General features: G+C 41.9%; 1 protein-coding gene across 3 annotated transcripts; it reads left to right on the forward strand.

The window, feature by feature from the left end:
• Positions 1-5410: 5410 nt before the first annotated feature.
• Positions 5411-23833, forward strand: LOC5521177 (fibroblast growth factor receptor 4). 3 transcript variants are annotated; one of them, XM_032366455.2, is made up of 17 exons: positions 5411-5812; positions 11424-11523; positions 11878-12073; positions 12300-12421; positions 13096-13377; positions 14204-14515; positions 15013-15303; positions 15806-15999; positions 16499-16715; positions 16984-17094; positions 17828-18018; positions 18540-18662; positions 20194-20267; positions 20644-20684; positions 20952-21048; positions 21598-21697; positions 23157-23833. In XM_032366455.2, the coding sequence occupies exons 2-17, from the start codon at positions 11475-11477 to the stop codon at positions 23286-23288; spliced, it is 2532 nt and encodes an 843-aa protein (XP_032222346.1). In that variant the 5' UTR covers positions 5411-5812; positions 11424-11474; the 3' UTR covers positions 23289-23833. The 3 variants fall into 3 exon arrangements, with proteins under 3 accessions (XP_032222346.1, XP_001641098.2, XP_032222345.1); XM_001641048.3 differs by having other exon boundaries at positions 5412-5812; positions 15782-15999; XM_032366454.2 differs by lacking the exon at positions 23157-23833 and adding an exon at positions 21903-22294 and having other exon boundaries at positions 5412-5812; positions 15782-15999.
• The last annotated feature ends 303 nt before the right edge of the window (positions 23834-24136 follow it).

Raw genomic sequence — 24136 nt, forward strand, 5'->3', positions numbered from 1 at the left:
TAGTTGGTCCCTCCTGTGGTGCCTTGCTTCGCCCTTGTTACTGAATGTCAGAGATTATGGCCGTGGTGCAGGGGGAGTCGTCCATCGTGACCTCTACAAGTGTTCGGCAACGGTGAGTGGACCAAATATGTTTTTGAAATCATCGAATCAAACGTTTGCTAAATGCATCTGCCAAGCAAGGCGACTAAAAAATAATAAAGCTTTTGGATCGCTTAGAGTCTTGTCTTCTGTATAAATAGACAATAAGGGACGGAAAAGTTAAAAAGTGATGAAAATGATGGCCGATTTTTTTAAAAAGTGATGAAAATGATGGCCGATTTTTTGTCTGCTCGGATTTTTGTGTTCGGAAGCCTCAGGTTTGATTTCATTTTCTTACTGCACTTTGCCTTTCCCCTTCCCAACTCAAGTGGTTGATTGTCGTTGCATTTTAAGGTAACCGGGCATGGCAAGAGGATCTTTTTTCTTCATTAGAATATGAGCAAGCACCGTCGTATAACAACGTCTACAAATTGCAAAGCTTATTGCGCTATGGCCTCCAGCTGTTAAAGTAGTCGGGTGTAATAACCCTTTCACTCCTGGTACTTTTGAGCAAAATTGCAAGAAAAACAGACTGAAAACAGAACCCCCTCTCCCTATTTCAAGTCCAACACTACCAGAAGCTACCGCTGACCCAAGACGGTATGCCTCGAAGTTTCCAACAATGCACTGCGGTGCCTTTTCTGTCTAGCGACGGCACTGCCACAGCCTTTACAGCCAACAGTTTTGCTGGTGATTTTCTTAAGAAATACAGCTTTTTCACATCTGGAGAGTGCCTTAGGACATCCTGAAGTCTAATTGGGCATAATTAATGCTGTTACGGATGTTTGCACGCTGAGGTGGATAAACCCTTGTTTGGGAGACACCGAAAGAGAAAGGAATTTTCTAGTGGATGACCTCATACTCTTCAATGTGGAACATCTTTGCTACCCAACCTTATTCAAAAATTGTTTTCCGGCTTATTCTGTGTTCCTTGAACCTGAAAATGTTTTTTTTTGGCTTTTGGGCAAAGAGACTTATAAAAAACTGTTACGATTATGGGGGAGGAGTTTGCCTGCCTCTCTGTGAAGGTGTTTCCAAGACTCCCATGATTCAGTGCAGGCATGCAATATAGCCTAAAGATGGCGACTCGCTTCTAATGGAGGTCTTAGCATTGATTATTGTGGCTGATGGCTGCATAATGGGACCTGACGGAGCGCAATAAAGGTATCTATTTGTGACTTGATCTGTGTTCGCTTGTCTTTGTTTGAAGGTGGGAATTTTGTGTCTTTTTTGGTAATGGTCAGAAATCAAGGTTGATATTTTGACAATTGAGGTAGGGTATAAAATTCTTACCAACCGCTATCTCTTAGGTGGTGTTTTATACCCCCTTAGGAGATTTTTTCGACTCTTTTATCTTTTATGGGTTTTCACGCCCGGGAAGAAGTAATTTTTCCGATTCTGCTATCTTTTAAGGTATCTCACGCTAAATGATGGCCCAATCGCTCGAAACGTATTTTACAATAAACCACAAGTCAACTGATTGGTTGATACTTAGCTTTATTGTCGGTAACATAGAATACAAGATCCGTCAGCCAATTAAAACGGGCATTGTTTTTTAATGCTAACTCTAAGGGTTAAAAATGCCTTCGACCACACACAATGTGCTATCTCAAAAAAAAACCAACGCCTTTAGTGCGATCCCTTAGGGTCGAGCACCCCCGTCTGTTTTTCTCGTCCCCCCCCCCCCCCCCCGGTAATGGAGTCAATTCTATTACATTGCTTGGATGCGCTTTTGAAGGTCGTCTATGCCTTGGATGAATCCATGAGTATCCGGTCTGGAGATGTCTAGTTTGCATTTTTGACGTTTTGGAGTTGTTATAATACATTGATTGTATAAATACATTGCATTCTATGTGATCTCGTCTCTATTGGTTCTCACAAATACTATGCTCAAGAAAATTTCTCTTCTTTTACGATGCGAAAACTATTACAAGCCACCACTCACCAGTGTGCACTTGTGATACAGGCCAAAGCACACGTAAGGACAAGCGGATAAAGATACACCCTCCTATCTTCCAACGATCGCTTGCCCTAGCTAAGCGCCTGAACAGATTACATTCTGCCATGAACAAAAAACAAGTTGTAATGGGACGGGCGCTTGTCCCAGTCTTGAATTTGAATATCAATCAGAATCGTTCTTTGTGTGCATATCAAACATATTCCCCACGGATAGTGTCCTTCGTATGTATTGCCTTATATGGGCATAGATGCCCATATTTAGAAGAGCTAAACTTTTCCCGCTCCCTGATCTCCAGAAAACATGGTGAAAAATACTCATTCCTGTTAATTTGAGACTCGCGGCAAAAATTATTAAGCAAAACTTGCTCGCTTGGTCAAATCTTTTTCTTGCTAATCCTATAAACTTCTTAGACCCAGGCCTCCAAGTGATTGACCGAGCGGGTTTTAAGGTCACCAAAATATTGATATGCGACAGACCCACAACGAGAATTCTACTAGTTACTGGGCCAGAGACCGTTAAGACAATAGACACGCTGTCAATCAAATTAACACACTTTCTTTCAAATTGACGCACTGAATTTTGCAGTAATTGGCGCGCTTTTATAATAATTGATGCACTTTATTGTAATTAATGAAATTGAGACCCTGGTTATACACTTGACGTGCTTGTTATAAAATTATTGCCTTTTGTAACAAGACTGGAATAGTACTGGAACGAAATTTAAGATAATTGACGCACTTTGTAATAAAATTGACAAACTTTGTGTAGTCCCCTTCGCAGTACTTGGCACACTTTCTTGTGAAATTGTTGAACATAACCAAAGCAAAAGAACTTGACAAAAGAAATATGACACACTTTAAGAAATATAATTAGACTCTTTGAAATTTCCTTGTTAGCGATAACAATAGTATAATCAAGGGCACTCATCGACCATTTTCGGTCAAATATCTGTTCGGAAGCAAGGTCACCTACGGATTTCGGGGTCGGCCTAGAAATGTCTACTTTTTTCGGCATTTGTATTTCTAGATCACCTATGTTTCTCGGGAAGAGAGCTGGATCACCTATGTTTTTCGGAGTTGCTTTTGTTACCACCATCACCATTTTCGGGAGATTTTTACGTCCGACATGCTTTAAAAAAGGAACCATAGTATTTTCGGGAGCGAGTATACAAGGGGCATTACCTAGAAATTTCTCTTAAGGATCTTAGAATCGCTAGGAGTTTCGGATGCCTCGGGACTGAGTAACTAGATTTTTCGGATGGCTTTTATTTCGCCTAGCAAATCCGAACAGATAAAAAATATCTAGAAAAGCTCTATATTGTATTAAAATGACTGCAAACGAATACAAACGGTATCTTAACTCATTTTAGGTCGGTTGTGAAATTTTCGTCGTTGGGTGCCCTATAGCAGAATATTATTATGACTGCTACTTTTACTTTAACTTGAGCAAGAATTGATAAAGGTGGTTCTTGAATGTGGTTCTTATACACACAAGATTTTATCATACTCAACAAAAGCTTAATTTTCTTCCCAACTAGAATTGCCCGGTAATTGAGCAATATATTTGTTTCTTGAGTGTCAAACGTGACACTTTTTCCTTCTCTGTCGTGAGCCTGTACCCTATGTATCGGAATTACTTGCATACCTTTGCTACTGGCTCTTCCGGCCACAAGTAATCCCTCTCTAGATAAAAGTAACATTTCCCAAAGAAACATAATTAATTAATGTCATTAAACAATCTACGAGGATGATCATTGGCTTGTTATTAGAGGATGCGCGTCCAGATAGCACTAATCTCATCACAGTCAGATCTGTGCCGTCGCTGAATGAGAAGTTCTATCATTTGGTGTGCCTGCGGTTGGTATCGGTGGGAAAACGCAGCAATAACAAGCGGTCTTTACTGGCCGCAATAACGCAACGGAAAAAGAGGCAGAATTTCGAGTAGTGAAGCTATATCCGTCTTTGAATCACAGCTGTATATGCTTAAATATGTCTTTTGAGGGCTATAACGGAACACGCAAGTTATTTATATGTAATGGATTTAAATAAATAAAATTCTCAGACTGTTCTCATTTTTTAGGCATGTGCGCAGCCGGTGTTCTCAGCGAGTTATCAGCGTACATCAGCCACACGACTCAATTTGACTCTTTGAAGAATAGTTCAACCTCCGACAACAAGATCATTCACAAATGGCTTACCAGCTTCTACAGATAACGTCCCAATTACTCCCGGGGGTGTTGACCCAGAGTTGCTGTGGAACCGAATAATGAAAACATAACATGACCTGATGCTTTCGCGCCTTTCATTGAAGCTTATCAGGGTCGAGTGCTTGGGTTAGGACATTTCTGCTGTCTCGTTTTGGTAGACGTAAAAGAGTAATTTTTGTAGACGTAAGAGTACATCGTGTGAAAAGCTACAAGTTCCAGTGTATATTTTATTAATGGACACCCTCAAGTGTATGAACATGCGTTACGTTTTATTTTAATCTTATAACTTAGTCAGATATATCAAGGTGAATGGCGTTGGTGTATGGCTTGGTCCACCTGGTCTTCCTCAGTGCAGCCGTTCTGGACTCGTCACGCTAAGCGGCGCTTGAGCCCCAGCTGCGAGAGAGACTATGGTCGACCCCGACCACCCATTAAAAAAAGCAGATAATATTTAAAGGGGCTGTGTAAGAGGTTTTTGGGGGCCACGCACTCCGCAGCATTAGGAAGCGGTGAGCTAGCTTGAGAAATCCCAAGTAAGCCTGTAGTTTCCTTGGATATGCGCCTGATATCAGAGCTTTTAGCATAGCGCAGAAAAAACTTCCAATCAATGCGCCAGCTATATGCGCAACTACTGACACGCTGAGGTTTAAGGTCTCTTGGAAACACCATGGAAGAACAGTGCACGAGGCTGGCGCAGTTCCCAGTAAATCTATCGCACGAAGGCGATTTTCCTCATCACGCAATAACTACGATAGCCAATTTTACACATCACAGCTCGATACAAAAGAACCTGAGATACTAATCATATATGCTCCCCAAAATAAAATTGACCTTTTATGTCAAGGCCGGCAACACGCAAAATGAGGGAATCAGAACTAAAGCGACCACGATACGCTTTTAAAGTTACGGCTACTGCCTGCCTCGCGTATGCCCCGAGGTGTCTTACTTAGATCCTGCACTCTTGTGATCTCCCTAAGATCTTTCCGATAAGTCTATTAGACGAAGTCGTGGTGATTGTGACCAGAAAAAAACACCGGAAATCAGCGTTACTTTTGCTCAAAACAGTCGTCGATCCTGATTGGTCCCAACACAATACGAGGAGCAAATTCAATTACGACTATTAATTACACCAGCCCTCAGCCAATTACTGTCAATTGAGGGCTAGAGTAGCTGAGATTATGCATCACACAAGAAAAGTCCTGTAGGAAGACAGCATAGTGACCCTTCAGCGCGCACCACATCGTCCGCCTTCCTGATCGGGACGATATTGGAAATTCCCTTTTCACGTGCACTTGAAGAACTGCTCAGAGAGTCAGGGGGAGTGTGTTCCATGTATCACTGATTGATCGATATATGTCGGCTTAAAGAAGGCTTATTAGACAGTGCGTAGACGTCGCAAAGGCTCGCGTTATCTACAAGGACTTGGGTCTAAACTTTCAAGGGAGCACTGTCGTTAATTTGTTAGCAACGACATCAACTGCGTATTGACGAGAGGGTGAAGTATTCGCCCGTCTCATTCGCCCGTCTTGAGCCAAATTTGTACCAGAAGTTCACCCTCAAACCTTAAGGTATGTTTAATTCTAATTCGTAGTGGGTATTTCTGCGGTAGAGATGTCAGTTCACATTGACCATGGGATTTTCACTCGAGACGCTGAGGGATCTCTATTACAAGGCAGCAAATTAGAGCCAACTTCTCTGATTAACCTGATAACAAGCGTGTGATAGGGCCGCATTTAGTGCTCGATGGTTGCCTTCCCTCACCATAACTAGGTGTTTAAACAGCGCAATCAGGAATAAGTTGTCTTTACGTGATTACCAAACTTAATCATTCCATTAACTTGAACGTTAAACCTTACTCTAGGGAGGTTTTTTAGGAACGAGTGTAGTTGTATGATCCCGCTCCATTTCGTTGTGTACTTTTTACACTAGTTTGTTAAACCGATCGGTCATTGTTGTTTGCTTTAGCAATCAAGACCTTTGCTTTTTCATTCATTGTGCGCCCCAGCAACTTCCTGTTGGATCATTTAGTGTCAAAACTAGCTACTCTACTTGGTCTGATAATGCTACATTTGCTGGCACATTGTATGAATGAAATTGCCTGAATAGTTTGGCACGAGAGCGACACTTGAAGATATGTTATTCAATCATTTGCGCAAATGACATCGAGAAGAATCGTGTACGATTGCCAGCGATGCTACGGCAAACCCTAGTAAACTATGGATCCTGCTGTGTTGTTCTGCTCACGCGGTGATACGCGAGGCCCGTTTTGTCACCAGCTAAACAAACTACGAAACCTTAAAACGCGTTTTCAGTTAGCTATAAAAAATCATATCGTACTTTCACGGACTTATTTACTTATTAACGTGTTCCATTTGTATGTATATGAATGTTTCATTTTGTAACCGAAATAGCAGCCATCGTATTGCGATAAATGTCAGAATGGAACGATTTTACTGTCATCGTTCCAAAGTCTTGGCCTCGCATTTCAAGATAAATTGTGAGGAAAACTTACACGGCATGTCAGCTGGATTCAAAGGTTAGCCGTTTCCGATAGCAACTTTCTACATCACGCCAAAACTATATGGCTAATACCGACAATTTGCAGCTTTTCATTTACAGAAGTGTATATAGATTCAATAAGTGTTCTCACTCTTAGTAGGAAAAACAAGAGAAGACAGAAATTAATTCAAGTATCAAGACGTGTGCCTTAGATAGGGTGCGATAAGAGACGCGGTTGATGACCGATGCCGGTCGCGCTCTCTGCGGGAGACGGGTAAGGTATGCCTACGAGGTTAAGGTTTATCAGAAAACTCCCATCCGCTCCGCTTCTGTACAAGTAACGTGATTGAATTTCCACCAGCTACACTGCTGTATTGCCGGATCGGTTTAAACCACAAATACCGATTGACAGAAGGAAAACTAGCGCAAAAGTCAGTGCGACATTTTTTACATATTTGGCTGTTATTCTACACTGCTTTTATTTTGTCTTCATTGACTCTTTTGCCTCTTATGAAACGTGAGATGTCAGACAAGGTGTGCAGCCAAACACAATATTGATTTTAGGCTGCTAAGGTATATTCAGCTCTTGTTAATTGACCACACAAAATTGGCAGATTGAGATATTCTATTTGACAAAGCAACTGGGTTAAAAACACTGCGTTTGTGCATGTCTGATTAGCCCTTTTGATTGACTATAAACTAGATTCAATCAGCTTGGAGACTGCCCTTAATCGTTGCAAGTAGCGAGCCAAAGTGAGAGTCACACCATCACATTTATCCTCGCTATGTGACGAAAACATCACAGATGTGACGGGCTCGATGAACGATTTATTCTCACCACAATTTTCATTTTTGTCACGTCGGGGAAAACTTTTAACAGTTTTAAAGAAAAACTAGTCAAAACCAATAATACAAAGCAGCATTTGTGAGGTATCTCCTCTTCTCTGCATGAGAAAAAAAAGATAATTCCCTAAATCGCTATATATGATGACTTTACTTGCATTTTTAGATTACTAGTGAGAAAAGTTATCATAGTTATCACGAAATCGATGCCATACTGAGATAAAGTTGAATATCTTGTAGAAGTCTGAAAAGCAATAGTTAGCGCTTATATCTTTCCGCTATTTTTAGTTTGCCATTGACTCGGATTTCTAGATTGTGTACCCATAGGTCGTCGTGATAAGAGGCGCAATGCATCTTGGTAAATAGTCTCCCACCACGCTACTGCTAAAGATACTTTTTCTTGATATATTCCATTATTAGGCTATCAGCATTGAAAATATTCAATGTATATTCAGTCAATATATTCAGGAAAATTCAAGAATAGTATCATATGCAGCAAAAATAGACATCCAACTGCATGTGATGTAACGACTTAGAATCAAAAAGCCCAAACTGTCGTGATCTCGTACCAGAACAATGAATACAATACACCAAAAACTGGAATTCGACTCTGCCAAATTTTCGTATTTAATAAGACTTGTTCAGGGCAGACTGCTCTGAAGAAGTCTTATTAAAGACGAAAATTTGGCAGAGTCGAATTCCAGTTTTTGGTGTATTGATGTATCACATTTCCTATTACGGGATTTGTTGGGGGCATTAACGACCAGAAAAGGAACATGGAAAAATGCGCGTTTTTGAGAAAAAATAGCACTGCCCTACAGGCTCATTGCCGGGAAACAAGAACGTTCGGCATGGATTTAAGGTTATCTTGGGTCAAGGCAGCTTGCTAACTCTAAGTTTTACTTCAAGGGCGTCTGTGTACTTACACCCCATTAACCTGTAGCGGGAAAAGTGTGTAAAAGATCCCCAGACGCTGTGCACGACAGATCTAATAGTTGTTTTGTTGTTGTTATTGTTGTTGTTGTTTTTTTTTTTGGTTTTCTCTATCCAAAGGCACTTTTGCTGCTATGTGTACGTTTGCGTTCTGCTGTGAATAACATTCTAGATAATAACAAATCGATTATACGTCTGTGAAATTAATTGAAAACAATATGTATTTGGACATGCTTATTCCGACATTAAAGGGGAAACAGCCTGGAGAACCCCCTGTACGCAAACCCTGGGACCTATATCATCGAACAGTCTTGTCGCTCTTCCTTGGGCCTCGGTATCCTGCTGGCAGAACTTTCTTCCTGTGTGTTTCTAACAGTTCACTTATCCGTGTCGCGTCTCTGTTTTTTCGTGTTCTCGTTTGTTTGGTTTACAACGATAACGTTTCTGACTTTGGAGTTACCGCAGATCTAGCATGGGCTTATAGCTGTAGCAAAGTTGTGTGAGATTCGCAAGACAATTGAAATCGCTCTTAGCGTGAAGTTAAGCCAAAGCTAGTATAGGTTGTTCGTATCAATACTTTAACAGCAGCGATGGTCAAAGATGACCACGCGGTGAATATATCGCCCTGTCTCATACTACACACCCCACCAATCTTATCAGAGAACTTTCAATCGATCATGGGTTCAGTTTCCCATGCGAAATTAATCCACGTCTAAATTAAATGCTAATTCTCCACTGAGTAACGAGTGTCATAATGACTTTGCTATCTGCGGATGTGTGGATCAGTAGCCCTGGTTTGCAAGGTGTCAATCTACATCGCTCTAATGAGAATATATACACTCTAACTCTAACCCTATCGAAAAATGTATTTTCTCTAAACGTTCTCAAGAAAATCTAATGTTTAAGATTGTTACAGCTTTTCTAGTTTATTGTCATGGATATGTTTTGTTTTGCGTTGACAAGATCAATGCATGAGAGAGATGTGTTTTTGATGTGTTTGACTATGACGAGGTCGAATGCGCCAAAACGAGTTGGTAAAATAATGAGTTCAAGGGGCATAGTTAGTAGAGGGAACTGGTTGGGAAACCATGCGAAATTATCACTAAACTATGATCTGCATGAGGCCTAGCGACTGCTAGATGTAAAGTTTAGTTGTTGCTTTTTGTGGACAAAGTAAGAAAGGGCTGGATCTTCCGTGTTGTCACATCTGGTTCGTTTATAAGGTCCACAGGCTTTGGATTGTAAATGATAAGCTAGTTTTAAATTCTCGGATTGTCCTTCAAATGTAAATTGACCGATTTCGATTTTCACCTCTATTTTTGTCGTTATTGGCTCAACTTCACTTTGAATCATCTTACTTTGATAATAACAAAACTGGATGTTTGGGAAGATAACATTTCTTGTAGTCTGCTAAAGAGCAGTAAAGTTTGGGATAACAGCACCCAGGGGTTTGGGGGGGGGGGGGGGGGGTCTTCCCATGACGATCTTTTGGGTATTTGAGAGAAAATTGGCTTTTGCATTAGAAATGTAATCTTTTCGGCTTCGCAAAAAGAGGCGAACGAGTCAACGTTTTCTAGAGTATTTAATACTTCCGACTCCTAAACAAAACACAATTGGTCATTCGAGACGGTTGTTATACACAAGGACACTTAAATATGCGTTTTGGTATTAGTTAGGGATTATTATTACTTTTGGGGTATTTTTAGGGTATCAATTATTGGTGTGTTATTGGTGGGTATTTTTCGTATTTCCCGGAGGGCACCCCTATCACTTCCTAAAGAACCCCATCCCCCCCCCTCGGTTGATAGCATCTCTTGCAACGAACTAATCCTCTAATCGTATCGGATAATCCCAAATCCCTCTCAGACCATATTGCACGTGATTATTTACAGCCTAACTCTTCTACAGATGGAAGGGGTTTGATTTGAAGTGGAAAAATCAAACTTTCCACCTCCCATCCCATGTTACCATATGGTAACCTTAGTGGTATTTGCCTGAGCAGAAAATGTCTATGAAATACCCTTGTTGTTTATGAAAAGATTTATGGATTTTCTTGCGGCTTATTTAGACACCGTTTGGTTATTTCAGGTGCGGAAAAGTGGTTTATCTTATATTGCTCCCACGGCACAATTAATGTGCCGACTCTTGGAGTAAACAGAAAGTCGGCGATATCTTGATAATGATCTAATTATCAATGTCTTATCTCTAGCCGCAGACTTGCTGGATCGTCTTACATTTATTCAGATGGGTGATCACGTGAAAAGACGCGTGACTAGTTGCGTGATTTATCATATGGAAGGCTGTTTCTGAAAGAAGTATTATGCTTTTGCAATACAAATCAACTGTTTTCTTCTACAAGGATTGGTTAAATTTCCGAATAATTGAGGTCTATTTTGTTTTTGCTACGAAAATGAAATCTTATCTGCAAATTTTGCAATAGCAATGCTAGCGGGCATTTGGATAAGAATGTTCAACATGATTTTCGTAGGAAGGTCAAAAGCACCCTTACAATGGCAACACAATTAAAATAAAATCAGTTGAATCGAACCCCCTCCAATTACAGGGGTCGCAGTAGGGAAAGAGTTTGCCATGCCATTGTAATGAAAAAAAACGTAAAACGAAATCCTTCTAAATTCACTGAAAACGCTTTCTTGGTCATTAGAAGCGCCAATCTCGACGCGTTCTTTGCGTTTACTAAGAAAATCTTTTCAAGTTACTAGTTGCTAGCTCTAGATGGCCCGTGGCACTCCGTCCGTCGCCGACGCGTTATCCGAATCGTGCCTTACTCTTACAATCCTACTGCCATTGCACGCATAGAAATAATTGATGACCTTTTTTTCTAATTACTTCTGCTGATCCCAGCGTGACTTATCCTGATCTCTGCGTTTGCTGCGTGTTTTGCAGATCCCCTATAAATGACGTCCCATCAGTCATAGAGGTACGAATGCTCTGCGCATGATGGCAATCCTCGCCTGCCTCCTCATTCTCTGCTCACTCTCTACTGGTAAGTAACGACATGATATATCTCGTGATGTCAAATGATTGACGTCATCATAGGTCAATCGTGTGTCACATGATCAACAGATAATCACCTAAACCAGCGTCAATATGCCATGGATGAGCCAAGGGTCAGTACTTCATGTAGGGTACGGGTCAGGGTTGATAGTGACTTTCATGGGGTCACACATGAAGTACCAACCATAAAACCACCCATGAATTAGGGTCGGGTAAAAAAAAAGTGTGTCTAAAATAACCAGGTAATCGTATGTAGCAGATAAACAGTTAAAGTTTATTTTTAATTTGTTGTTATTAAATCAAGTTTAAGCTATTAGTCTCTGACATTTACATATTTGGTTAGTAATTGTGGACAGCTCTGAACTTCAAAATGTCACTGTCAAAGAGGGCGAAGATGCAATACTTCCCTGTGCCCTCCCCCCACGGGTCGAGCCAAAGTACCTGATTACATGGTTTATGGGAAATGCTAAATATCTGACAAAAAGGATGATGCCGACATCGACTACTAAGTACATCGACCGGGCCATGGAGATCGACAGGTAACGAAATTACAACAAGAGTAATCGTGTATGAGCAAGCGAGTAGTTAGTCTTGTGCGCACGGCGCGCGAACGTAGATTGATCGCCTTTTGCACCTTTTGGTAATAAATGTCTGTTAGTGCTCGCTGTGAAGGTTGACCATGTGGGAGTTTGCAAATTATTTCCATTTGCTCCCCTCGCCTCACTCAGGCGTCGTCATATTTAAAGTGTCTTTCTTTGTTCTCAGCCAAGACGCGCTTGTGTTGAGGAAGACAGTGAGAGAAGATACGGGCACCTATAGTTGCAAGGTGCTGTACTACGGACCGTCTATGCAGACAGCAGCCGCACAAATCATGCTATTCGTAAAAGGTAGATACAATCTAAATCTTTAGATCGTTTTGTGTTTATTATCTTGTAATAAAAAAAAAATCCCAAGCTAATTCTATCAAATACAACTATCTATCAAACATACAATCCCGCCAAAACTGTTGACCCATTTCGCACTATTGATACCCTCTATTGCGTCAATGGGTGCATAGGTTAACCTCTTGTCAGCCACGCCCATCCTCCCCTCCCCCTCGAAACAATGTCGTTCACTTAGGCCTGGAACTCAGCTACCGTATACTAACGATAGGCGCTCAACATTGGCAAGGGGGGGGGGGGGGGAGGGGGAGCATTTATCTGTGTGACAAACATGATTGCTAGACATGGGATTTTGTGTAGCGGTGTAGCGTAATCGGTGATTGGGTCAACTAGTTTTGGCGCAGATAGCAACTTAATCAACGCATCTTACTAACGAAACAATATTTTGCTGCTTTCTGGGCCTCGGTATGTTCTTAAAATTTGATAATATCTCAGGCTGGAGGTTCTTTTAAAAAGGTTCTTATAAAAGAAGGGAGTGTACTTTTATTCTGTCATAGGAGTTTGTAAATATGTAAGATGATTAGTGAGGCAGGCATTCTGGATAAAGAGGATGGCAGGAATGGGAAAAAAGGCGCCCAACACACGCCATTTTAACATGTCTGTTTGCCTTGACACCACAGGACCCCCGGTCATCACCAGTTCTCTTCAGAAGCAGTACGTGCTTGTCCAGTCAATCAAAAGCCCTAAAGACCTCATCATCAATTGCCGCGCCACAGGCTACCCAACACCCCAGATAATTTGGACTAGATACAATGGAAAGTTATCAGCGGACAGAACGCGCAAGATGCCCAACGGGACCCTAGTGATTTCCAAGGCTACCCGAGGGGATGGAGGGGCATATAGCTGCTTGGTTACAAATGAGTTAGGAAGGGATTTGAAAAACTTTACAGTCTCTGTTCTTGGTGAGTGTTACCTTTGTGTTTGACTCTATGTAAAGTCCCAAAATTATTGCTTATCTCTAAAAGGCTGTATTTAGATACCTCCAATAATCGGCAAACCTCCATTAAGCGGCAACTTGTCTCGAGGGTTGTCGCTTAACAAGGGGTACTTATGTGTTGATCAATGTTACATAGTATCCAAAATAATCCGGTTCGGTTGATGTTCGATTTTTATAGCAATGGTCGAAAATAAAACTAATCAAAACTCCACGCCCCTCCCTCGACGCCCTTCGATATAATCGGGTTGATTCTCTCTACATTTCTCACCGTTTCTCTCTTTCGCCTGGCCTTGGCTTTTACCAGACCAGAACGATTCCCCACACCTTATCATCATAACAATACACAGGGAGAAATATTACACTGTAAGGCTTGCCGTTGCTGATTGTATTGATTATTTATAAGAATAAAGATGATAAATCAACTTTGATAATGGTATGATTTATCCGCAATTTCACGTATTCTGTAGAAATAAGACCGAGACCCAATAAATTTTGTTAGTAGAACTGCCATTTTCCATTCGCCATGTGCACTGGCAACGTTTCATGAAATAGGCATATACATTCGCATTCCAGATAAGGAATCAATAAATAGTAATAGGTACGCGCAGGTAGGTACGCGCACATGATTAACGGAACACACAATAAGTAGTCAATAGATAAGTATTTCTTAAATGCCTAGTATGTTACTATATAAGAAAGCTCTAGTCGGTAAATCAAAGTAAAATACATGAACTTTATAACAAGAGTTTCCTTTAAGAATTTCATGTCATTTCACTGTTTTATTACTGTAGAGCCGCCAAAGATTCTCGGGAAGACAGAATTCCACTTCAACGTTGGCGAGACTGCCAAGCTCTTCTGTAAATCACGAGGGAATCCCCCTCCCGCTGTCACGTGGTCTTGGAAGGACATCGATAATAAGACAGTGATTCTTAAGGATGGCGAAGATGACAGCCGACGTCGAGTTGCGATAACCGATACAGACGATTTTGTCGTCAGCACGTTGACGATCGACTCCGTCACTGCTGATGACTGGAAGACGTATCGATGCATTGCGAAGAACAAGTTTGGAGACGACGCTGAGAATATAGCCCTCATTGGATACAGTAAGAGAAATGCTGCTTGCAATTAAAACCCTTACTACGGTCTCGCCGACGGTTTCCATAAGCTAAATCGCCTTCTGTGGCTTCCGTCGTTCAAAATCCTTGAAGCGTTTTTATTGGTTAGCTGTGAAATGATTTCCAATAACGTCACCTCTCTGTAAGGCACTCACCAATTAAAAAAAAAACACCGATTTCCGTTAGTTTGGCAGAGAAAAGAAAGCAAGAGTAGCTATCATAAGTCCCAAAAGAGAAAATACCATACTTTTCTCCGACGTCCGGCCCATCCGGAATTTGTACCCTAAGAAAAAGATAGTGATTGTATGAAAAAGACGGGATATTCATATCTGGTAATAAGCTCTAAAACACGTCCCCGACCCCTTCACGGAATTCCCGACTCCATCCGCACAATGTAGACCTGTTGGCTACATACAACTTGTACTAAACGTGTACTAAAGTATGGAAAGCAGGAACCGTTTCTTAACTTGTCCGTTTCTTTACAGTGAAACCCAAGGCGCCTCAGATCCTGTCGGTGACGACTTCTGGCGACAGTGCGCAAGTTGAATGGAGGTTTAATGACGATGGCGGTATGCCGCTCCAGTCCCTCACGCTCCAGTACAAACCCAGTGATACCGACAAGTGGAAATCCATACAGATAAGTCCACCGGACACTATCACCTACACCATCAATGGACTAGAACCGGACAAGAACTACAACTTTCGCGTGCAGGCCGCCAATGAATTGGGCTCTAGTCCGCCGAGTCCGATCTACCTTGCCAAAACAGCACCCAAAGGTACGCGAAGGTAGTTAATGGAAACATTTTAAGGAAAGACCACTAGTTATTTAAGGAGGGGGTGGGGTGGCGATATTTTGAATATAATATTTGAGTAAAAAAAATGAAAAAAATTCAATTTACACTTACAGAAAATTATGTTTTCACTCATCTGTTTTGGCACCCTTTGATTCGGCCCTAGAAACTCTTATCTCGTCTCTCAAAGTTATTTAGACGAGGGAGAGTAATTAAACGCCAACTTGCAGGGAATCCTGGTCCTCTTATATTACATATGTCCGAGATAAAACACCTCCCTATTACAACATGAATTCAAGTGCAATCTTACATAAACTAGTCAGACGAGAGAAACACATCCCTATTACCACATGCATTCAAGTGCAATCTACCATAAACTAGTCAGACGAAGGACAATACCGACCTATCTGATTTGCATACGCGCCTCACTCCAATCCCACAATCCACCTCGTCTGGTTCACAGAGTCCTCCGTTGATGCTCTCTCAGATGGAACCTCGAAAGGCATGCTGGGAGGAGTTAGCACGACCGTGCTGATAATTGGCGGCGCCGCCGGCGGATTCCTCTTCCTTCTGTTTGTCATCTTGGGGGTCCTGTGTTCCATACGACGAATGCAGAAGCGTAACGACAATCGGACACCAAACGGCCCGACCACGCCCATTGACGTCACAGAGATGTCAGCGGTGAGACGCGAGTCAGTTACACACTGGCGACTAATGTCAAACCCTTGCAACTAACGACACAGACTTGCGACTGGCGACACACAATTGCGACTAACGACACACACTTGCGACCGGCGACACACACTTGCGACTAACGACACAGACTTGCGACTGGCGAAACACACTCGCGACTAACGACACAGACTTGCGAATAACGTTATATCCTGGCAACTAACGTTACGCACATACTGGCGACTAACGGCACATACTGGCGACTAACGTCACATACTGGCGACTAACGTCACGCACATACTGCCGACTAAAGGCACATACTGACACTAGCGACCCACACTGGCGACTAGCGACACACACTGGCGACTAAAACTAGCGACTGCAAACTATATCCACTTAAACTACCGACACATACTATCGAAAGGCTACACCTAGAGACTAAAAACTGGTTAGGTCACCATAATAAAAAACGCGTGGTTTATCGAAACTTCTATCTATTTCTTGTTAGTTTCTACCTCCTCCGCCAATTCAAAACGCCAACGGCCAAAACTTAGATGCCGCGACTGCCAACCCGCTATCCAATAGCAGATGGGAGTTCCCCAGAGATCGAGTCAAGACCTCTGTGGTTTTAGGATCAGGAGCGTTTGGTGTGGTGATGAAGGCAGACGCGCAAGGGATTAAGGGATGTGTTGGTTCACTGCCAGTCGCTGTTAAAATTGTTAAGGGTTAGTATATGCAAATGCCTTTAATAGGCTATACCAATTTCAGTTTATTATTTATGTTTGTATTCTATTGCGTTCTTGACGGATCAGGTCCAGGTATTTCACGAATTGACTTAGCTCTCATGCATGTCTTCTACAATTCCCTTGTGTAGGAATGGAAAGGGTGGTTGGTCCGCTTGGAACCCTGGATCCGCTTCTAAAGAGCCACATGTACATTTTTTGTTGTTGTTGCTCTGGGTATATATTTATCCTTTTTATCGTATTATCGTAGAGAACGACAGTGACACTGCTCGACGCGACCTCATGGCAGAACTTGATTTGCTTAAACTGATTGATCCCCATCCGAACGTAATCGGTTTGCTTGGATGCTGCACCCGAGGAGGTAAGAGAAGCTCAGGAAAACACAGCTTCCCTTATCTTGATTAGGTCGCCTTGCTCCGTCATTTGGCCATAGAACCAACATAGTTATGAGATCAAATATCACACGATTCGGTTAACCGGTGTTTACCTCCATTTTCTTTGAACAGCGTAATGCAATATAACTAATTTTTTTACGCCTTTCCAGAATTTATTATAATAGTTAGATTCAGTAGGTCATTTTACCGTGTGAATCAGTCCATCTAAGTGTGTCAGTAGAAGGAGGGAGGGGTCCGTCAGAACGGTTCGTCGCTGTTTGCAACGTGTACCCTTAGAGTGTGCTGTGTTTATGTCGTCTTGTATGAGATCCCCTGGTAGTGATGGTACGGCTACTATTGTGCTTATCTGTGTTTGTCGTCTTGTATCATATCCCCTGATAGTGATGGTACAAATACTAGTGTGCTCATCTGTGTTTGTGTCGTCTTGTATCATATCCCCTGATGCTGATGGTACAGCTACTAGTGTGCTTATCTGTGTTTGTCGTTTTGTATCATATCCCCTGGTTGTGACCCCTGGTGGTGATGGTACAAATACTAGTGTGCTTAAAATCTGTGTTTGTCTTCTTGTATCATATCCCCTGGTATTGATGGTACATATACTAGTGTGCTTATCTGTGTGTGTCGTCTTGTATCATATCCCCTGATAGTGATGGTACAAATACTAGTGTGCTTATCTGTGTTTTTGTCGTCTTTTATCAGATCCTCTGATGGTTATCGTTGAGTTCTGTCAGTATGGGGACCTTCAGAGTTATTTGCGTCATTGTCGCGGCATTGAGGATAAATACTACGAGCAAATCTACATGGTCCCCGAGAAGAAGCTTACTGCCAAAGATTTGCTGTCATTTGGTATTCAGGCGGCCAGAGGGATGGCTCACTTGGCAAGCATGAAGGTAAGCTTAGGGAGATCTGAACATTCGGCACCACCCCTTTAATAAGAAAAAAACGTAGAAAGCTCTTAAAGAAAAATTATGATCGGATGGCCAGTGAGCCATAAGAATGCAGCAGTTGTGATAATTTGACTGAAACAATGTTGAGGGCCACTGAATACTCCTGCGAACGCCAATTGGGGAAAGCTGCCATAAAGTTGAAAGAGGAAAAAATGCGTAATCGAAAATTCATGCCAATCTGCACGAGCATTGGGCAGAGAAAGGCGCCGACGCATTTCAGCCCCAGTAGACCAACGATTGACAACAAAAACTCTCCAGAAATGCCTCATTCCCACTCCACACTGCAGCCGGAAGTTCCAAGCCAAGATCGGCCTCTGGAGTTACCTGCGAACTAACCGAGTTTAAAATAAATGTGAAAGTGAAGTGTGAATGGTCTTCTTCGCTAACGAAGGACAAACAATAGCTACAATAGAACAAACGATCGAAGCTGTTTACGCTACCTGACTTTGTTTTATTTCCTTTAGGTTGTTCATCGTGATCTGGCTGCCAGAAACATTCTAATCGATGAAAAGAGCGTATGTAAAGTATCTGATTTTGGATTCGCGAGAGACATATATGTGGAGGACCACTACACGCGAAAAACCCAGGTTAGTGTCACTTATGTAAGATTAATGTTGTCATGTTGATATAGTCAATGTCACGCGTAGAATGGTAAGTGTCACGCGTAGAATGGTCAATGTGCCACGCGTAGAATGGTCAGTGTCACGCGTAGAATGGTCAGTGTCACGCGTAGAATGGTCAGTGTCACACGTAGAATAGTCAGTGTCACGCGTAGAATGGTCAGTGTCACACGTAGAATGGTCATTGTCACGCGTTGAATGGTCAGTGTCACGCGTAAAATGGTCAGTGTCACGCGTAGAATGGTCAATGTGCCACGCGTAGAATGGTCAGTGTCACGCGTAGAATGGTCAGTGTCACACGTAGAATGGTCATTGTCACGCGTTGAATGGTCAGTGTCACGCGTAGAATGGTAAGTGTCACGCGTAGAATGGTCAATGTGCCACGCGTAGAATGGTCAGTGTCACGCGTAGAATGGTCAGTGTCACGCGTAGAATGGTCAGTGTCACACGTAGAATAGTCAGTGTCACGCGTAGAATGGTCAGTGTCACACGTAGAATGGTCATTGTCACGCGTTGAATGGTCAGTGTCACGCGTAAAATGGTCAGTGTCACGCGTAGAATGGTCAGTGTCACGCGTAGAATGGTCAATGTGTAACGCGTAGAATGGTCAGTGTCACGCGTAGAATGGTCAGTGTCACGCGTAGAATGGTCAGTGTCACGCGTAGAATGGTCAGTGTCACACGTAGAATAGTCAGTGTCACGCGTAGAATGGTCAGTGTCACACGTAGAATGGTCATTGTCACGCGTTGAATGGTCAGTGTCACGCGTAAAATGGTCAGTGTCACGCGTAGAATGGTCAGTGTCACGCGTAGAATGGTCAATGTGTAACGCGTAGAATAGTCAGTGTCACGCGTAGAATGGTCAGTGTCACACGTAGAATGGTCAGTGTCACGCGTAGAATGTTCAGTGTCACGCGTTGAATGGTCAGTGTCACGAGTAGAATGGTCAGTTTCTGCGTAGAATGGTCAGTGTCACGCGTAGAATGGTCAGTGTCACGCGTAGAATGGTCAGTGTCACGCGTAGAATAGTCAGTGTCACGCGTAGAATGGTCAGTGTCACGCGTAGAATAGTCAGTGTCTGCGTAGAATGGTCAGTGTCACGCATAGAACAGTCAGTGTCTGCGTAGAATGGTCAGTGTCTGCGTAGAATGGTCAGTGTCACGCTTAGAATGGCAAGAATGGTCAGTGTCACGCGTAGAATGGTCAGTGTCACGTGTAGAATGATCAGTGTCACGTAGAATTTGAGGTTGGGCGTTGGTGTCACGTGATTTACCTATATGAGATAAATTGTCAGTGTCAAGCGTAGAATTCGAGATTGTGGACAGTGTCACGTGTTATGCTTGCGTAGTGTGAGGTCGATTAGGTTTTTCTGCGGAATACGGTTTACCGAACAATTCATTTAGAGTTATTTTTACGTTTAATTAGACTATTTTCCCTAGCGTTTGGGTGACTATTCACGAAACATTATGTGGTGTTTTATGTCTTGTTTTTATTCTCAGGGTGGTCGGTTCCCAATCAAGTGGATGGCCATCGAATCACTCCTTGACGGGGTCTCCACCACTAAGAGTGATGTGTAAGAATACATCGTTATTATCATATAACCATTCCAATGTTCAAAAGATACAAAGTTACGGGAATTCCGATTCATAATCTTACACCCTATAACCTTTACAAATTCAAAATTATACAAACCGGGAAAGGTACAGTCTCCTTCCTGTTCATAAACACTTTGGGTGAAATTACGAAAATTAACAAAGTTGAGCTGTCGTTAGCAAAAGAGAGACAGTCTCACATTCACTTTCTCTTTGAAAAATAAAAAAAATGAGCTATTAACTAGGAGGTAAAGATTGATAATCTGTTTGACAATCAGATTACTGTTAATGAGAGCCAGAGCAAGCAGTATCTTGTTATCTTTAATTTTCATCTTTAACTTTCTTTTTTTTTTTCAGATGGTCATATGGCGTACTTTTGTGGGAGATTGTCACCCTTGGTAAGTACAATTGTACAGTCATTGAGTCCAAACTCAATTACCGAGCTCCTACCAAGCAAATACTTCCCCCTCCCCCGTTAAGCGGTCACCCCTTACCAACAGGGTTTCTTTATGTAGACCTTTCACGGTATAAGCGCCACTGCTGATAGTTATCTTAACGTCTCTCAGCAGCCAGTGTCTTTTGTATCGAGCTTCCAGTGCGTAACACCACTCCCTTCTTATGAGTTGTTGTAAAGTTATCTGACCGAGTGTTCTGGTGGTGTTTAGGGGCATCTCCATACCCAGGGATGAATTCCCAGGAGGTGATCAACTTTCTTCAGGACGGCTATCGTATGGATAAACCCAAGCACTGCCTCGATGAGCTGTAAGGAGTAGATTAGGATATGGATGATTGTTTTGAAAAATATCTAGAGTCGTGATGGTGGTGATTATGCTGTCGGTTAGGATAACTATCTATGGCAGGTCAAGGTCACATGGTGGTTATAATATAATGTTGAAAAGGATGATGATAATAGTGACGGTAATGCGATGTTTGTACTGATGATTATAATGATTATGCTGATGACGATGTTGATGATTATGCTGATGAAGATGATAATGATTATGCTGATGAAAATGATAATGATTATGATGATGACGATGCTGATAATGTTTTCTCATAATGACGATGTGGATCATAATGTTTATGCTGATGACGATGATGCTGATAACTATGTTGATGATAATGATGATGATGATGATGATGTGGCTAATTCTCATGATGATTATGTTCAGGATGCTAATGCAATGATAACGTTTCTAATGACTATGATAATTATGATTAATGATTGTGACATGACTTTCCTCTAGATATGCCGTGATGATAATGTTACTTATGATAATGATAATGATGGTGACATGACTTTCCTTATAGATATGCCGTGATGTTGGATTGCTGGCAGTTGTCTGCTCAAAGGAGACCTACATTTGTAGAAATCTCTCGACTTCTAAACAAGATGCTATCCGATGAACGGGTAAGTCACTAAGAAACACTACTATCGACAAAAAAAACGCGTGCAGTCAACGTGGTCGCCTTACCCCGGACGTAACGTCACATTCTGTGTGATTCATGCGTCCTTCCGCGTGATTTCACATCCGTCAACAGAATTACAAAGGAATTACATTTTAAATCCATCCATAAAAGAAACAAAACCAATAGTGTCCGTCTCTCTATCCTAGGAATACATAGCTATGACGGTTTACCAGGATCGTGACTACATGAATTTCGATTCCCGCACGTCCACGCTTACAAGGGCAAATCTCCGCGAAGTCAGCACTACGTTCTAAACACTGCACTTTAACCAAGAGGAGGGAACGTAGAGGGGCGGGGGTGGGGGTATCGAGAGATTTAAGGACAGCACTTTTTCAACTAAGCTTCTCCTAACAAGATTTCCCTTTTGTAAATTTTATCATTGTAAAAAAAAGTGTGAATAATCTAGAAATAGAAAGTGTAAGGACACTAACGTCAGTGAAAATAATATTTTGAAAACGATTGTTCGGATATATATGAGTTACAAATGTATTATATATAGGTTCACATAGTTAAGAGATTAAAACACCATATTGCACGATATGATATTGTAGTTTGCATGATGCACGATTAAACAAATGTAAATGCACGCACTAAACCTACGGCGCGAGAAAAGATACAGGCACAATGGGGGACACCAAGGGCCATCGAGGGACATTCCAGTAGCAGATTCTGGGACCACAAATGAGGAGGAGCTGTAAGACCACACATTATAATGACACATACTGTATGTTGAAGGATCAAGGGACAACATCAGTAGTCATGTTAAGTGGTAAATACAAACACTAAACATGTAAATAAGGACTAAGGGGTAGCTATACAATCATAAACTCGATTCGCAGGTTACTGTGTATTGGAGCCACTTATGTTAACGTGTATCGCGTGACGTGTTGCATGCACTGTGTAACAGGCCTCGTGTAACATGTAACATCGATCGCGTAACGTCCCATTTGACGTGTAACGCGCCTTGTTTGACGTGTAACGTGTATCATTTGACGTGTAACGTGTACCATTGGACGTGTAACGTGTATCATTTGACGTGTAACGTGTACCATTGGACGTGTAACGTGTATCATTTGACGGGTAACGTGTATCATTTGACGTGTAACGTGTAACGTGAATCGTGTAACATTTAATGTGCATGCTTATTACAGGACTTGTCATCTTATTAAGTACTACTCAATGCCCTCGCTCCGATTTTTACCCTGAATACAAACAAAATAAGTAACATAAATTGATTATCGTTTAAAATTCGTGGATCATATAGGTCATCTGCTTTTCTAAGAATACCTCAGCTCGGTGCCACATGATCTTGTTTTCTAGGAATACATCAGCTCAATGTCACGTGATCTTCTTTTTCTAGGAATCATCAGCTCAATGTCACGTGATCTTTTTTTTTCTAGGAATACATCAGCTTGAGGATGTACGATGACCACCTATACGTCAATTTTGACGGGCAGTCCGCTGGGACAAGCTTATCGCTGAATCACAACTCGTCCGTGCCTTGGGGGAATTGGGTAGCCGCGGCAGAGTGATCTGTCTCTTCCCGTTTGTCTCGCAAAACTGCTCTGTGAGCATGTGCATGAGCTTCCGTATAAAAGTCATACGATCTTTCGGGTGTTTTTCTGTTAGAAAAGATTCTAGAGACCTTAGCTCGTTAATTATGCGACTAGAGTAAACAGTTATACCTATGACGACTTCAAAAGTTCTGAAAATGTTTAACGGTTTTCTAAAAAGCGGATACTTCACTTACTGCTTCTAGTTCTTTCCATTACTTAGGCGCCATCCGTAAACTGGCAAGCTGATGATTGAGAAACTGACGATCGAGAAAGGGTGATGCATATGTTACATAAATATACGTAGTGCCTCCTGCTGTGTCTTCTCACCCGGGAAAGGGAAAAATTGTGAAGAAGAGAACGATTTAAATTATTAGGAATAGAAATTGAACAGTGTCCCGTTTACCATGAAACTGAAGTTAACTTTTAAGTTAAAATGATTAAACTATTTATGTTTAGTTTAGTCAAATAAAAGATGAGGGGGCAAGATCCAGGAACTTGAATAAAATACCATTATTTGTTTATTGCGACGGTTCTCTCACTTTAAAGAGAGGTGTTTTCTATTACTGTGTAGAAGGCCTACACCGACCATTGCTGACCATGGATGATGCCATCCGTTTGTTGGCATCACAAATCCAGTGCCATAGCAGGCCTTGAAATATTAAAGTGGCACAATAGAGACGGACATTAAGAAAATATTGGGGCGCACAGCCATGCCCCTACTGGTCATTTCCTTATATTTTTTGAAGATATTGGTGTGTGTGTTGGGGTGGGGGGGGGGTGGGGGGGGGGGGGGCTACGGCCCTCACAAATCTCATAAATCACAA

Source organism: Nematostella vectensis, chromosome 2 (assembly GCF_932526225.1).
Source record: "Nematostella vectensis chromosome 2, jaNemVect1.1, whole genome shotgun sequence".
Taxonomy (NCBI): domain Eukaryota; kingdom Metazoa; phylum Cnidaria; class Anthozoa; order Actiniaria; family Edwardsiidae; genus Nematostella; species Nematostella vectensis.

Coding starts and splice junctions, on each gene's coding strand:
- LOC5521177 (XM_001641048.3), top strand. CDS start 11,475: ATGATGGCAATCCTCGCCTGCCTCCTCATTCTCTGCTCACTCTCTACT. Junction 11,524..11,877: donor TCTCTGCTCACTCTCTACTG/GTAAGTAACGAC, acceptor ATATTTGGTTAG/TAATTGTGGACAGCTCTGAA. Junction 12,074..12,299: donor CGGGCCATGGAGATCGACAG/GTAACGAAATTA, acceptor CTTTGTTCTCAG/CCAAGACGCGCTTGTGTTGA.